This window comes from Cetorhinus maximus, chromosome 12 (assembly GCF_964194155.1).
Source record: "Cetorhinus maximus chromosome 12, sCetMax3.hap1.1, whole genome shotgun sequence".
NCBI classification, from domain to species: Eukaryota; Metazoa; Chordata; class Chondrichthyes; order Lamniformes; family Cetorhinidae; genus Cetorhinus; species Cetorhinus maximus.
Genome location: NC_135890.1, coordinates 107,342,723 through 107,360,025, shown reverse-complemented (window position 1 = coordinate 107,360,025; position 17,303 = coordinate 107,342,723). Strand labels below are relative to the sequence as shown.

The window sequence follows — 17,303 nt, the reverse complement described above, 5'->3', positions numbered from 1 at the left end:
AAAATATAATTGCCACTTCCTTCCTACCCACAACTTAAATTTGTGATCTGTGCTGATTTGATAGTGTGATGCTGTGGGGGAAGCTGCCAAGAAAACACATTTGTAAAGTTCCTCTATAAACCCAGTGGACATTTGTTGGAAAAGAATCTAACTATAAAGTTGGAATCCCTCCCACTGTGTTGATGACATGCCTGCCTTCAGAAGATAACAGCAGCCACAGTATTGAATTATCTGGATCCACATTTCCATCTGTCTTCCCTTTATTCTTTTATTTTGTGCCCTATTCCTCTGTCAGACTGGGATGCCACCAATCCTTCAGGTCCTCACTTCTGAGGTTAGACGCTTATGATCAGTGGGCACTAAAGCTGAGCCTTGCCTGACCTCAGTTGATAGATCACCTTCTGTCATTTCTGACCCCTCTAAGCGAACCCAGCACCAAACACAACTTCCCAACCCCTCCCCTCCCCATGCCACAAAGGGACTGTTCCCTCTATTACATTCTGCTTCACTCTTCCATCACTCCTATCATGTATTTGCCTTCCCCTGGCATCTTCCCATTCGAGTTCAAAAGATGTAACAAATGGCCTTTCACTTCCTCCATCACCACAGTTCAATCCCTAAACGCTGTTTCTGTGTGAGACAGCAATTCACATGTACTTCCTCCAACCTAATACACAGCGATGGCTGCTTATGGTGCAGCCTCCTCTGTATTAGGGAAACCAGCAGCAGATTGGCCAATCGCTTTGCTGAATGCCTCTATTCTGCTGACAAGTGTAACACCAAACTCCCTGTCACTTGCCATTCTATTCCATTTCCACACACACTCTGACCACTCTGTCTTTGGCCTTCTAAAGCATTCCAAAGCCCAACATAAGCTTGAGGAACAACATTTCATTCAGGCACAATGTAGCCCTTTGGTTTTAACAACTTGAGACTTTAACTACAGCTCCAATTTTCCTCAGAGCTTTAGTGCCAGTAATGTGATATGGCTGTGATATGGCTATGCTGCTGTTTCCATTGTTGGAGGAGGAGAGGGTAAGATACAGGTTGGAACTCCCATCAGAACACGAGTAGTGGAGTGGTGTTCAGCTGGAGGATCAGTGTGAATGCAAAGCTGGCCAAAAATTTCCAACACTGATCTGAACAGCCTGTCTCTACCTCGGCTGAAGTGACACAGGATGCACCATGTCGATGCTAGAGGAAGGGTCTGGTTGCTTAGTGTTGTGTAAGAGCAGAGGATATCAGGTCTGCACATTGTGTTTGTCAAAATACCCAATGTGATTTGAAAGTAAAGTTGTCCATTTTAATAAAAATTGAAATGTGTGTTTCTATCTGTCTGAATTGTCTGTGGCTTTCCCTGCATCACATCGTTAATCCATATTTAAACGCAGTTTATGTTGATTTACCCATCCAAGTGTTGATGGGAGAATCAGCTATGAATGAGACACCTATGGACAATATTGAAGAATCACACCAGCCCAGATCACCAGCCCATATTTTCCACTGTTTAATTATATTAATTATATTGAACTGGTTGATCTTCTGTGGCCTTTCGCATGATATGTTAGAGAATCCTGGCATGATTTTTAGGCCCTGATGGGATCAGGAACAGAGGCAGCCGGTGAGCCGATGAACAAATTGTACCAAAACATTCAGTCTGCACATGCTCAGACTGGACAATCTCAATGGTTCTCACAGCATCACAGCTTTGGGTAAAAATATCAAATACTCAGATTTTCGTGAGAACGATAAAGGTTTACAACACAGAACTATTGGCTAATCATATCTGCATTGATTCTTTACTGAGCTATCAACTAAGAATATTAATTAAGGCAGCAATTTTTATAAAAATTAAGTTCATGCTGGTTACATTTAGTAATTATGAAAAAAAAGCTTTTCTAATTATCTTTATTTCAACCACCTATTTTGAATACTAGAAAATTCCAAGAGACAACTTGCTTATTCAAACACCTGTCCCGATGCACTTACTTGAGACAAGGGAATTACTGAGGTGGAAGGTAATCAGTCAGTGATTCTCGGAGCACCAGGGAGCAGACAGAGCAGAAACAGTTGTCTCTCCCTGGAGGGGACAGAAACCTCTTCCTGGAGGGGACAGAAACCTCTTCCTTGGTGAAGGAACCAAACGCAAAGATATCAGGGTACAGGCTTTAACAGATCAATGTTTCGTGAGCATACATCTCATGCAGCCATTGGAGACGGTGTTTTCCCATGCAGTGCTAAAGGTGAATCATGAGAGACCACACCCACATTGCAATGCAATGCTGGAGGTGTGGCATAATGTCAGGGACACCCTAGTGACTGAGACATTCCAGAAACTCAATGCAGCCACAAGATTCAACAAGAGGCTCTCAGATCAGAGCAGTTGTGTTTTTTTTTGGAGTGGTGCCAATGACTGCAAGCGATGACAGTGCAGGTGCTTTCCCACAACAGCAGCATGTGGGAGTTTGTGGACAGCATTGCAATTGCTGACAACCACATCCACAGTAAGTGTCTGAATCCCAAGGAAGTACAACCTTGGATTTGTTGAGCTGGAGTCCGAGATGCAGGCATTGTGGGGCATTAGGGAGCAAGACTGTTAGCTGGACACTTCATCCAAGAGGCAGTCACACTCCTTACATTAGGTAGTGCCCCATAGTGTCTAATTAGTGGTCAGGGACAGGAGGGTGTGACTGTGGGTCAGGTCGGTAATGAGACACAAGGTGGATAAGAAAATAGGAACATAGACAGCATAGCACAATCGTGCAGTGCAGGGGACCTCAGCCATTGTCCTTATCTAACAGGCATGGGCTCACTGCAGCCTGTCTGAATGACAAAAACATCTGGTGTTGAGAAAACAGACCACATCACCATGATACATGAGGCCATTTACATTGAGTGTTGGCTGTGGGGGAGGAATGTGGTAATGGCAGAGGACAGTAAAATCAGAGAGATGCATACTGTTCTCTGGAGCCACAGCCAGGAGTCCCTAAGATTGTGTTCCCTATCTAGTGCCACAATTAGGGGCCTCTCCTTGTGGCTGGTTGCTGACACTGATCTAGAAAACATTTTTGACTGCATTCTATAACCTTATCCCCCACATTACTACAGCAGATTTATTTTATCCAGTCGCTATGAAGATTAAAGTCCGCAGCATTACTCTAATAGTATCCTGAAAAAAGTGCTAGAGAAATTCATGGGACTAAAAGGTAACAGATTCCCTGGACCCATCGCCGTCTTCCTAGGGTTTAATAGATCTGGCTACAGAGATAGTGGGCGCATTGGGTCTTGCACGATTCCATAGATACTCAAACAGTCCTCATGGATTGGAACGATCAAACATAACCCAACTATTGAAGAAACGAAAGGAGATAGAAACAGGGAGGAGTAGACGTCTGACGACAACAGTAAGGAACGTGCGGCAATTTATTATCAGCAAAATGATAATGGGGCACTTAGAAAATCATAATTTGATTGGTCAAAATCAGCATGGAACTATGAAAGGGAAATTGTGTTCTATATATTTGTTAAAGTTTGTTGAGGTTCTGAGTAGCAGGGTAGATGAGGGGGAACCAGTGGATTTATTTTAATTGGATTTTCCAAAGGCATTCGATAAGATGCCACCCAAGAGTTTATTTCAAAAGATTGGGGCTCATGAGATTGGGGCTAATATTTTACATGAACTGAGAATTGGTTAATGGTCAGAAAACAGAGAGTAGCAATAAACGGGCCATTTTCTGGTTGGCAGGATGTAACTAGCTGGGTGCTGCAAGGATCAGTGCTCGCACCTGTTTGATGGTCATGAGGTGTTTGGACCCACCTTACTTCTCGGCATCTTCATCCTGATTGGCCTCCTGCACCTTTCTCCTCTTCATCTTCCCAATCTCTGATTGGTTAAGAATTGCCACTGGTAAATTGGTGCTGATTTTCAGGGATGGTAACCGGGCACAAAGAAAGGAAAATATGGGGAACCCCACTCCCTTGTTTCATTTAATTGCAAGAGTTAATTTGCTTCCAGAATGTGGAAGGGGAATACAGCAGCCATTTTGAGGGCGCACTTTTGGTGGAGAGCTTCTCTAGCTCAGTTACATGTTACATCAGGATAAGATGATTATCTCGGCCAAAATGTCTAAATTAATTTTTAAGAGGAGAACTGATTCCTCTGCCCCTTTGCGTTAGCTCTAGATTTGTATTTCAATCTGTCATCACCCTCACTATCAGTTCAGAATAGAAGCAATCTTTCATTTGGCGAGCTTTTGACAATATTGCTGCACTGCCAAATCAAACAAGAACATCAGAAGGAGTAGAGGTTTAGTCCTTTGAACCAGCTCTGCCATTCAAATCAGGGCTGATCAACCTCACCTTCACCTTCCCTCACTCTCCCCAAATCTCACATAAACAAACTCCAAACACTCAACTCAGGCACCTGCCCAGGAAATATAGTATTAGAGTCATAGCGTCATGTGGTTATACAGCACAGAAACAGACGCTTCGGCCCATCGTATCTGTGCTGGCCATCAAGCACTTGTCTATGGATCACTGCTCAGGACACAGGACATTGTGTGGCCAAATTCAGTTTTTGTAACTTCTCCTCAACCTGTACAAAAACTAGAATTATATAATTTACATCACTGTTACCAATGTGGAGATGCCATCGTGCTATACCAGCCACATCACTGTAATCCCTTCCCTGTTTCCTTACAGTTGAGGTGTCACAGGGGGTATAAAATAAAGTCAATGCCTTTCATCATAGGGGCTGAATCAGAATGAGTGCATGATAGTCACAGAGTCATAGATTATGCATTCGGCAGATAAAAGAATGATTATAATTTCTGACTGAAAACAATTATCTGCACTTTATGTGGATGGAGGTTGAAGTTTAGGAAAACACCAGGAAGGACATTAAAGAAATTCAGTATAGAGATGAGAACATGTGTAATATGGAAACTGGTAAATACATAAAAAAGGAATCTTGTGTCAACAAAGCGAAGTTATTAAAATTGGTTGTATTGCAACAGGCCGGAAAGAATGAAGCTTTGTACAGGGGAGGCGGCGGCATAGTGATATTTTCACTATACTAGTAATCCAACGACCCAGGCTAATGCTCCAGGGAACCTCAAATCCCACCGACAGGACAGATCCGTCAGGCCTGCTGGCACAGTGGTATATGGTTGAGTCGTCAACCTTGACTCCAGCACCCCCATGAAGTCTCATGGCATGACAGGGGCAAGGAGAACTCCTGCTGAATGTTGAACACCATTTGGAGAAAGGTCTGAGGGGAATCCTGGTGAGGGGCTTCAATGCTTGGAAGCAGCAGCACAAACCAAGCTGGCTGAGTCCTAAAGAACATAGCTGCTAGACTGGGCAGCGGGCAGTTGGTGTGGGAGCCAAGAAGAGGGGGAAAAATGTACTTGACCTCATCTTCACCAGCATGCTGCCAATGCATCTGTCCATGATGGTAGTGGTAGGAGTGACCACAGCACAGTCCATGCAGAGACAAAGTCCCATCATCACAAAGAGGATACACCCCATTGTGTTGTGTGGCTCTACCGCTTTGCTAAATGGTCTAGATTTCAAACAGGTCAAGACTGGACAGCAGGCTCTGTGGGCCACCAGCAGCACCAGAATTGTACGGCCCAGCATATCCCACACTCTACCATTACCACCCTCCTTAACAGCACTGTGGGTGTACCTATACCACATGGGCTGCAGTGATTCAAGAAAGCAGCTCATCACCACTTCTCAAGGGCAATTAGGGATGGGCAATAGGTGATGGTCTAGCCAGCGAGGCCCACATCCCATAAATGAATTGAAAAATGAATGATAATAGAATTGCTCAGGCTAATATAATTTATTCAGGCTGTATTTCAGTAGTAGATGTGCCATAGATGCATCGTGTCAGAAAACTGTGCAATAAATCCAACTTCAGCACATATTTTAGACCAGCAGTTCACAAACTAGTGAGTGGGGTTGTGAGGGATGTATATGTATATTGAAGTGAGATTATCACCAAACCTCCAGATGCTAGCCATTTTACCAGATTGATTGTTAATCAGTTTAACTCAATGTCTCACAATACAAAGTGACAGGATTTGCCCTGGGTCATCCCAGATAGATGACTACCTGGCTGAAAGGAAACCCCATTATTCCAGCTAAACTGCAATGTTAACACAAATCCTAACCTGATAATCACATCAAGACAATTTTTCGATTGACAAGGGAGTCAAGGGCTATAGAAGGCAGGTAGGAAAGTGGACTTAAAAGCGCAGTTCAATCAGCCATTAACTTATTGAATGGTTGGGCCTACTTCTGTTCCTATTTCTTATGATCTTACGTGATTAAATTTGATGGTGTTGAGGTGAGGGTGGGTGGGGGTGGGTGGGGGTTGGTTGGTGGTGAGGGGTGGTGGGGGGTGGTGGGGGGTGGCGGGCCTGAAGCTGTGGGTGATGTGCTTTGCTCAAAACACCACCAGTGTGAAGCCCAGATCGATCTCCCCCCTCCTCTGAGACTGTACCCAGCAACTGCACTGAGACGCAGGCAGCATCAGGCACTGCCCTTGCCATATTCGTCACTCAGTCTCCCCTATAAGCCAGTGACTACTGCCTATGGCCGATTCACTGAGTCTCAAATCCATCGCCAACCATGAACCTGGTGGCCTGAGCTGTTGCCTGGCTGAGTGCAAATCCATCACCCTGGCGCTGTGTAACCACCTCATCAACATCAGCCACCTCAAGACCCTTAACCTGTACTTCTGCTGCTTCCTAGCCAAGGCCCATGAGCTGGAGCAGCACAGATGAAGTAATGGACCGGTGAGTACATAAAACAATAACATTTTTACAAAGTACTTTACAAGCACAGATTTTCATTTTTATACGACGTATTATATGATCTATATAATATGCAAACTTTACTAATTAGGTACTGAATGTTGCTACGCAGCTTTATTGCTGTTTTGTTTTTGTTGTACCTGGGATCGTGTTAAATTTCATGTGTTCAAGTAGAATCAAATTGGAAGATAGTTTGGGAAGCACTATTCTAGACTAGGGTCTAGTATTGAGGGAGTGAACACTGTAGGAGGTACTACTTTGATATCCTATTTGAGAGCCCATTGTTTTGATCAGCTTGCCAAAGGGCCAATCCAAGAAGTCTTTGGGGATCCGGTCAATTGAGCTTCAAATTCCTAATTTTCACACCATGGGGATTCCAGTAAGTGACAGTTTGATTGTATTATTTGAATGTGGTGGATGCACAGCTCAGTGTTATGAGAGCCAACCCAAAACATGGTTTTAGTGAGAATGCCTTGAGAAGGCATTGGGAAGGCAGATTTGCAAATTTTATTGAAATTTCAATGGAAAGGATTAATCCCCACAAGAAGACATATAGACAATGAAGTTAGTGATGAATAATTAATACAAGAAATATATGCATACCAACCAAATCATAACCAGGTACAAATTCCACCCTTGTAACTGGGAAGCAATATTAAATATAGATTTGGGATCATTAGGACACAGAGAAGAGGCTATTGAGCCCATCCAGTCTATGCTGGTTCTTTGTAGAGTAACCCAGTCAGTCCCCATTCTATCCCTGTAGCCCTGCAAGTTTATATCCCTCAACTGCTGATCCAATTTCCTTTTACAATCACTGATCACCCCTGCTTTCACCATCCTGGTAGGCAGTGAGTTCCAGTGCATCACCATCTTGCTGTGTAAAAAAGCTCTCCCTCACGTTGCCCTTGTATCGATTGCCCAAAAGTTCAGAAACAGGTGACACTAGATCAGTACGATGTGTGTAATCCAATTGCTTGCATCTGTACTTTGTGAATTTTTTGTGCTTCCCTTTCTACCTGCCTCATCCTCACATTTTTGAAAACTGTTCACACACTTTCCACACCTCTCCACAAGAGCAACTACTGCAGATACTGGAAATGTGAAATAAAACCAGAAAATGCTGGCAATACTCAGCAGGTCAGGCAGCATCTGTGGAGAGAGAAAAGCAGAGTTAACGTTTCAACACAATGACCTTTCATCATAATCTACTCTAGGGCAATTAGGGATGGCCAGTAAAAATGCTGGCCTAGCCAGCGAAGCCCACGTCCTGTGAATGAATAACAAAAAATTGTTTTCCACATCTGTCTTTCATATGTCTCGTTACATCTCCTGAAGTCTCATCCTTTTATCAATTCTGCCATTTAACTATTTCCTGTTTTTTTTTATCATTGTATTTCTATTCTTCCCCCTCTCTATGTCCTGTCCTTGTTAAAGGCTGCTCTTGGCCTAGCTTTCAATTTTCAACTTTCACAAGAAGGTCAGAAACCAAAGTGGACACTTGCGTCCACCGATGCTCTCTGACCCGTTGAGTGTTTCCAGCATTTTCTACACGTTTTCACATTTCCAGCATCTGCAGTATTTTGCTTTTTGTTTGAAAATTAAAGGTAAGAGAATGATTGGCCGGTAGGTGAAACCCTTTACGTTAAATCCAACAAGGTAAGGAAGAGAAAGTCAGGAGAGCCTTTATAGGCATGAAGTAAAAGGTTAGTTACTCACTAAATATGATCTGGAAACCCAGAGGCAAATCTTATTAATGAATAGGCAGAATCATCCCAGATTTGCACTAAGTGCAGTGGTGGGTGTGAAAACTGATATTTTGCCTGCTGGCCGTAATGGAGGGTTTTCGTGCCATATCTTCCACTTCCCGCCTCTTTAAAATAAGCAGCCACAGGAAACGCGCTGTCTCGCTGGTGTGTGGCCTATGAATCGCCTGCCACACCATTACCTCTCCATTTCCTCACTCTTGGTGCCATATCTAAACTGCAGGCGCACACACAATCCTCAATGCTTGCAGCCCAGGACTGCTCCAGTGAAGACATGGCCCTGAAACCCATGAAGAGTTCAGTGAATCGAATGCATTTTGTAGACCCACGTGATGTCCTCCACTCTCCCGCTCTGGTCACAGGAGGTCCACCAACCTCACCACTCCGGCTTGGGAGGCATTGGCAATGGTGGTCAGTGCCAATGCTGCTCAGGTGAGGTTGGCCATCCAGTGCAGAAAGAGGATGAATGATCTGATCTGTGCCACCAGGGTAAGGCAACCATCTTATCGCTCTAAACTCTCACACTCACAAGGCAGTCACACACTCACCAGCATCTCACTCACTGCGAGCTCAAGGGACATCACCACTCACTCTCTCACACAGACCCTCACATTTCCATCTGGCCTCATCTCCTCTGGAGACTGCCTCCTCAGCCCTAACCATCTTGATCAACGTGTAGCCCCACACGTATCCCTGGATACCCTCCTTCCCCAGTACAGCCTTCGCCCATCAGCCTCTTTCCTTGTCTGAGTTCTCCCCCTCCCCCAAGCAAGCCCTAGCCCTGCAGCCATTGAAAAGCCACCTCCGCCTTACAGCAGATCTGGTAGCTATAAACCTGCCCGTGAGCACCCCCTAAAAGAGATGTGGTGCAGCCTGCAAAGCCTGGCACTGATGACCACAAGTGTTGCCCTAAGCAAGGTAGGCAAAAAACCTCAAAGTCCCGAGCGCAGTGCAGCTCGCCAGATGCACATTACTTATGTAGAGTTGTGAAACATGTCAGTGTGATGACGCCTGGATGATTCCAGTAAACAAAGCTTATAATGAGATGCTAAAGTATTGAAATTAGGTTCCCAATGTGTGGCGACGGGAAACGCGGACCCGCCATTGGGGGTGGGGCGGATGGTTGCAAACTGGTTTCATGATGACGTAAAACCAATTTTTGGCCTTCTCGCCACATTGTCTGCTCACGCCCACCATGATGCCCACTGCCAACAGGACCGGAGGATTCCACCCAATGAGTTATGGCCCTGATTGATCAGCTCACTATTATCAAAGATCTTTATTGTGCAGCATTAGATAGTTCATCTACTGCGATATTGTGGAAACAGATTCAACAGTGATCTTCAAAAGAAAACAGGATATATACTTGAAAAGGAGAAATTTCCAAGGGAATATGAATAATTGGATAGCTCTTTGAAAGAACCGACACAGACATGATGGGCCTAATGGCTTCCTTCTGAGCTGTACAACTCTGTGATATTAAGGTTATTGTAATACATCCAATTTACTTCACAAATCTATTCACTGTACCTTAGTATGTAAGCAAACTTAAAATATTCATAACAGCTAATTAAAGTAAATGAATCCATGATCTATGTGAACAGAATCAGTCAAATAATCGATAATAATTTAAAGAAGCTTTATTTATTAACTGCTGCCAATACGTAATGTAAAATAAATGTAAATGATTGTTTTCCAGTTAATTGCCATTTCTTCAATAAATAATTTAAACATGTTTCAGAATTCAGCAGATCACATCCACTCTAAATCTTCCTTAAGCTTTATCTCATTTGCATACAAATTCTATTTAATTTGTACATATTCTCTGACGCAGGAAGAGTTAATATGCATTTTTTATCTATGGTTAAATCTAATTCTAATTCAATTCAGTTGATATTATGTAATAGTGAAATTCACTTTATAGTCATTAGTTTCATGATTAATTTTCAAGTCTCCTTGCCTCCACGGAGACGCAAGTTGATGGTGATGGTGGAATGTTGCTTAATGCCGTAGGATTCCAGTGTGCGGCCGTCTTCTAATGGTATCGATCCATAGGTCAGGTAGTATTGGTTCGATGAAAGGCGCTCCAGAGATTCAATCTTATTTCTCAGGCTCAAAACCTTGTCAGTTGGGGATACATCAAGTGTCAGGTCACGCCCATTTACAGTCCTGATGAATATCTGCATTGACGTTGTGATGACCAGATGGAGCCTTGCATCAAAGAACGCTGCCTGTGTGAGGGGGGGGGGGAAGGAGAGTGATCAGGAAGGGTGTGAACTTCACGAATGCGCGGGAGTGAATGCTGCATAATATCCCTGAGGCAGCTGTAAGAGATATGAAAGAAAATAATTATAAAAATTAAAAATGTACTGAAACATGTCCCCTCGTGTGATTCTACCACATAAGCAGGGACATGTTGTTAATTAAAAATTAAAGATTTTATTTTATTTTTATTTGCTCTTGGAAAACTCGTCCGCCTGTGGATAAGGTTTCCAAAAAAAATGCAAAGGCCGCTTGGCCTTTTTGCCTGCCCGCCAGCCATTAGGTTGGGCAGGCGGTGAAAAATTTATGTTAATTAATTACTTAATGGTCTTAATTGCCGGCGGGCGAACTTTGGCTCCAGTGCACACCCGTTGGCCGAAATATTGCGCAACTGCGCGTTGACCCCGGCACATTTGGCCAAAGGTCTCATGCGTCATTTCATGCTTGAGCGGGTCAGGCACGCGCCCACCAACCGAGAAAAAATTTCTGTCCACATATAATATGTGGTCAGCGGGAATCCCAGCTGATTCTTTCCTCAACTTGACCACAGCGGTGTTGAGGTGAATTGTAGCACTCCCACCTTCACCTCGTTGATATCCTCTAGCTCTGTATGGACTGAGAATTGAACCTGGGGAGCTTCTGATTAATGTGACTCTCTATATATATCTTTAAATCCCGGCAACTGGTCTATCATTTCCAGCTTGCTTTAAAGAATGAAGTTTCCAAAGGAGGATTGAGGTAATTAATGGCCTGAATCTTCGGGTCAGCGTGAGGGGGCGGGCCCCGCTCGCCAACACGTAAAATGACTGGTGGTGACTTCGTCGAAAATTCTCCCCAATGAGAACATGATCCTTTGCGTCTGAGAGCTAATTTCAAATCCTGCTCCTAAGTCCTATGGTTCTATGTATTCTGGACAGATGGAACACCTAGATTGAACAACACAATCTACAAAATTTCTACATTTTACACTGTTTTGTATCAAAACTTTATGATTTATTAAAACCGTTTTACCTGGACGTCCCATGCTCGAACGTGAGAGACACATGGCATGCTCAGACATTTATTAGCCTCATCCACCATGACATACCATCCAGTAGAAAAAGCCACATTTCCAGTTGGGTCAGCTGGGTCAAGAATTATTGGCCTGAAAAAGAAAACCGTTCCAAAAACAATTATTAACCATAGGCCGGGGTTTGCTGGCAAAATAATGACAAGTTTAATGGCGCTCATTGTTATTATTGTGGAAATCACCCAGCAATTCACGCTGGGAAAGAGAAACCCCATGAGTTTGGAATCAGCATAAATTGCTGGATGATTGGCGCTGTTCTGTCGGTAGTTTCACTGTCAGCCAACTTGTGTATTTGAAGGAATTGCTATATTTGTGTTTATTTATAAGTTAAACTCTCCACAGAAAGTTAGGGCAGGAATTCTCGTTTGTCACCCGACCTGAACGAGCATAAAATGATGCATGATATTTGCGGTGGGCACGTGCAGGAATTGGCTGTGCGCCCACCGACAATTAACAGGCCTATTAAGGCCATTAACAATCTAATTGATTTAAATCTTTTGCTGCCTGTCCAACCTTACGTTTGGCGTTCAGGTGGTCACCTACTTGGTCCAGGAGGTACACAGATGCTGATATCTGCAGATCAGTTCAAGGACTGGCTGGGGCCCTTCAGCTGTGCTGACTCTCTCCTGCCTATTGCCTTACTCGCAGGCATAGATAGCCAGCAGCTCAACTCTGTACTTAGCAGGAAGCCATCACTATGGGAAGAATTTTCGGGTCGGTGAGTGGGGGCGATGCCCGCTTGCCTGACGCGTAAAATGATGTGTGGTGACGTCGGGCGGGCGTCCCGATGTCACCGCGCATCATTTAGATCTTCAGTTCGGCGGACGCACAGCCGCATCAGCTGCACGCCCACCAAACTCTCAAAGGCCTATTAAGGCCATTAAGAAAGTAATTAAAGTTGTTAAGAATGCGGCCTTCGCATTTATCATGAACCCTCATCCACGGGCAGGATGAGGTTTCATGAAGGATTTATTAATTCAATAAAACATTTTCAAACACTTAATAAATATGTCCAAGCTCATGTAACACTGTCACATGAGTGGACATGTCTGAAAAATTTTTCTCTATCTCAAATAAAAACTTTCAATTCGAACTTAATCTCCCTGAGGCAGCTCCATGCCACTGGGAGATTTCTGTGCTCTTTTGCGTGCAGCCCTGACTCAGGGAATCGCCCCCCCAACGCCCGCACAGGGAGCGCTCAGTGCTTCCTGGCGCACGTCACGCTGGGCGGGCCTTAATTGGGCCACTCACATAAACCAATTGGTTTTGTGCCCCCACCCGCCCCTACACAACCCCCCCACAACTCCAACGGGGGGAAATTTCTGTCCCATCTCTCAGCTCAGCCTTTACGCCCAAAGCGGCCTTTGCATTTTTTGCGAAACCTCATCCACGAAAGGGAGGAGGTTTCGATCCGTCATTATAAAAAAATGATCACACTAATTTCTAACATGTCCTTACTGATGTGACAGAGCCACATGAGAGGACATGTTTCTTAACATCGTAAAATGCTTTATTTGTAATTTTTCATAACTTCATCCCCCTGAGGCAGCTCTGTGCCTCAGGGAGCTTTTCCTACACACACTTGCTCGAACTTGCACTCTCGCCCTCCTCCCCTTAATTGGCCCGCCAGATTAAAATTACGGTCCGGCCCCAATCGCGGACAGTGGTCGGCTTCCCAACTGCTTCCGCTCGCCCCTGCTGAGCCCACCTGATGAGGGCAAAATCCTGCCACTAGTGTCCCAATCAGGCACCTGATCCAGACAGCGCAAAACAAGGTGATGTTGGTCAATCAGGGCTGGTGATTGTTGTCCAGAATATCACCAAGTGGTCTACTCCCAAAGGATGATAAACTGTGCCTCATATCTTCTTCCATTCAAAAGGAAACCAGCCCACTTCTTCTCGCTCTGTATATTGATGTGAAAACTCATGCTGGCTCCCCTTAAACTCAAGGATACATGAAATCCCAGCATAGGGAGTCCTTAACCTCAGCCTCAGCTTCTTCAGTGGCCTTGTTTGGGCCAGGAAGAGGCTCTGATCCCTTTCTCTGGAACCATATCACTGGTTCAATTCCGTATCGGTGACCTAAGATCAATAATATACCCTTCCTCCTCTGTAATTACATTATGATGTTAATTGTATTAATTTGTATTTTTATAGCAGTTTAAAGATTGTAAATATCTTAAGATACCTGGGGAAGAATTCCACCCCCGCCCCCCCAACCCCACCCAGTGTGGGGGAAGTTCAGGTGCGGGCGCGTGTAACGTTATGAAAACTGTTGCCTCTTGGGCACATTTTCACAAAGAACAATGTGTTGGATTCACTCTCACTCTAAACATTCAGCTGCACATTCATCACATTCAAATGATGCAGCCAACATGTCACTTATTCGACACCCCATGACGCCAAAGTTAGGGATGGATATTAAAGACCAACTGAACCAGACCCTAAAAACGCCCTGAATCAGCCCCCTTAATTGGGAAATGTTCAAAGAAGTGAATCAGCTCTAATTGCTTTAGTTTTAAATGTAATTGAAGATTACCTCTTGCCACTGAGTTTCTTTATTAGAAAGTCTGCAATGACTCTATTCTCGACGTTGTAGTTCTGAGTCCAGTAGATGCACAGATCCTGATATCTGCAGATCAGTTCAAGGACTGTCCGGAATCCTTCAGCTGTGCTGAATCTCTCCTGCCCATTGCCTTGCTCCCAGGCATAGATAGCCAGCAGCTCTACTGTATACTTATCAGGAAGACGATCGCCATGTCTCAGTTCGGATTCCCGTGGCTTGACATGCTAGAGCAAATGGTTGATAAATGTAAATATACAAGATATTAAAAGTACTCACTCCTCCTTCCATCCTATATTTTTGCTTCCATATATTTTACTTCCATCATTCTTCGGAAACCAAGCAACTTTCTTGATAGGACTGGTTGAAGCTAGACCTAGTCTAGTGCTGCCACCTCAGCATCCACTAAGAAGTCCACAAGATCTGCCCAAAGTGGCCTCATTCCAACTTTTTCTCCTTCTCTTGGATGAAATGCCAAATCTCCGTTCAGTATCTCTCCACAAAGATAAGGCTGAGCACACAAACTGTCCATGGGCAAATTGTGGACATGATCCTACAGAATAGTGCGTTGGAGAGTCAGAGTTCAAAAGAAAGCAAGTACTTGGCATTAGGTACGTAACACCTCTCACAACCTCAAAATTTCCCAAAGCACTTCCCAAGATGAGGTATTTTGAAGTTGCAATGCAGCAACCAATTTGCACACAGCAAGATCCCACAAACAACAATGAGATAAATGGCTAGATTGCCTGTCTTTCATTATGTTGGTTGAGGTTAAATTTTATCCAGATATCCAGCAAAACACCCTACTCTTCCCTGGAGAGTGCAATAGGATCTTTTAGGCTCACCTGAGAAGGCAGGCAGGGCTTTCATTGAATATCTCACCTGAAAGTGACTGGGGTAGAAATTTATTTTGGTCCATTTTCTTGCCTGAAGTAGGCAGCATGCTGGGAGTGTGCACCAGAAGCCAGGGACTCAACTGAAATTAGACCTCGGGACATTATCAGAAATTTGCTGGGAAGATGCGGACTCAAATCGAGTATGAAACAACAGCTCACAGGTTCCATGAGGACCAAGATCAGCCAGCTGCCTCTCCAGCAATGACCATCAGATAGGGAGAGGGTGGGGAGGTGAGTGATGGTGGGCTGCTAGCAGCAGTGAAGTTGGGAGCACCACTGGGAGGAGACCCTGCCACTACATGAAGTATAAAAATGTATTAATGTAGAAGCTGCACGTGGAAGCAAAAATCTGAGGGGACTACTCAGCGCTGACCAGTTGCAGTAAACCTCGTTAAACAGGCATTAGATCCCGCATTAACATATTCAAGGAGCATAATGCCTGTTCCGGACAGTTGCCCGGACACCTGGAAATTGTCCAAGACCCTTATTGCACCGGTCATATTTCAGGCGCCTTTGGTTGAAGTTGGTCATTTTTTGCCTCAATTTTCCACTTGGAAAATTGGCACCATGAGAACCAATTTCCACCTCATCGTTTTTCAATTGTTCCTTCAGCGATTAATTAACTTGCATTTGTTTGTCTTTTGTCCTGCATTCTGGAGCCCCAGGCACTGGAGAATTGAATACAGCCTTTGGCTTTGTATAGGGGGCTGGTCAAACTTGCCATTTGCAGGTTTATATAACTTGAGACGGTCACTTTAAGGCACAAAATTGAGGGAATGTAAAAGATTTAAGGGTAAAATCCCTGATCCTCACTCTAAATGTAGAGCCTTATTGGAAGTAAGTGCAAATTGAAGGGTTGAAGCTCTATCTCTGATCTGTACTTCCCTTGAATACAGCCCCTCCACAGAATATGGGTTCAGGGGATTTGCTCTTTAATTCTTCTGTGAATCAAGAAGTGGTTTTAATATTTGTTCAGCCTAAACCAGAAGGCTGACAGGAGCTCTCCCCTTCGTCCAAATTCATTCCAACAGCTTCAACTAAAGTCAAATTCCAGCAGAGGGGAAGCAAGAATCTTGAGTTATTCCAAATACTGAGCCTGACTTTCTCTGGGATCTGCTAACCTCCTGTTGTAAATTCAGCAGAGACTGGTGTAGGTGCTGGAGAAACAGCACAAATGGACATTTCTCCAAAGGTTCTCTCAATCCCCCTCCATGCAAACATCCCAGACAACTCGTTGCTGGTTTTTAATATGGGGGATCCCTAGATTCATCCGTAGGATTTGTCAATGGAGTGGGTGGATGTGGTGATGCTTGGATGAAGGATAAGTATGACAAGTTTCAGGAACATTGGATAACGAAGGATATTGTGAGATTAGTCAAAAAGAAAAGGGAAGCATTCGTAAGGGCTAGAAGGCTAGGAACAGATGAAGCCCGTGGAGAATATAAAGAAAGTAGGAAGAAACTTAAGCAAGGAGTCAGGAGGGCTAAAAGGGGTCATGAAAAGTCACTGGCAACCAGGATTAAGGAAAATCCCAACGCCTTTTATACATATGTAAAAAGCAAGTGGGTAGCCAGGGAAAGGGTAGACCCACTCAGGGACAGAGGTGGCAATCTGTGTGTGGAGCCAGAAGAAATGGGAGAGATACTAAATGAGTACTTCTCATCAGTATTCGCCAAAGAGAAGGACTTAGCGGTCGATTTGTCTAGGGAAGAGTGTGTAGATAGCCTGGATCATGTTGAGATCAAAAAAGAGGAGGTGTTAGGCGTCTTGAAGAATATTAAGGTGGATAAGTCCCCAGGGCCAGTTGGGATCTACCCCAGAGTACTGAGGGAGGCAAGGGAGGAGATTGCTGGGGCCTTGACAGAAATCTTTGTATCCTCACTGGCTACGGGTAAGGTCCCAGAGGACTGGAGAATGGTCAAT

The 17,303-nt window shown here is 44.3% G+C and overlaps 1 protein-coding gene across 1 annotated transcript in view; it reads right to left on the bottom strand.

Annotated features, from left to right (window-relative positions):
* Positions 1 to 10,215: 10,215 nt before the first annotated feature.
* The window catches only part of LOC144688011 (2'-5'-oligoadenylate synthase 3-like), a 60,400-nt gene continuing 53,312 nt past the window's right edge, over positions 10,216 to 17,303 (bottom strand). The window contains exons 19-20 of the mRNA XM_078554664.1: positions 14,461 to 14,711; positions 10,216 to 11,996 (exon numbers count right to left, since the gene is read on the bottom strand). Coding sequence (XP_078410790.1) covers positions 11,849 to 11,996; positions 14,461 to 14,711 — 399 coding nt within the window. The 3' untranslated portion in view covers positions 10,216 to 11,848. The remainder of the gene's footprint in view (positions 11,997 to 14,460; positions 14,712 to 17,303) is intronic.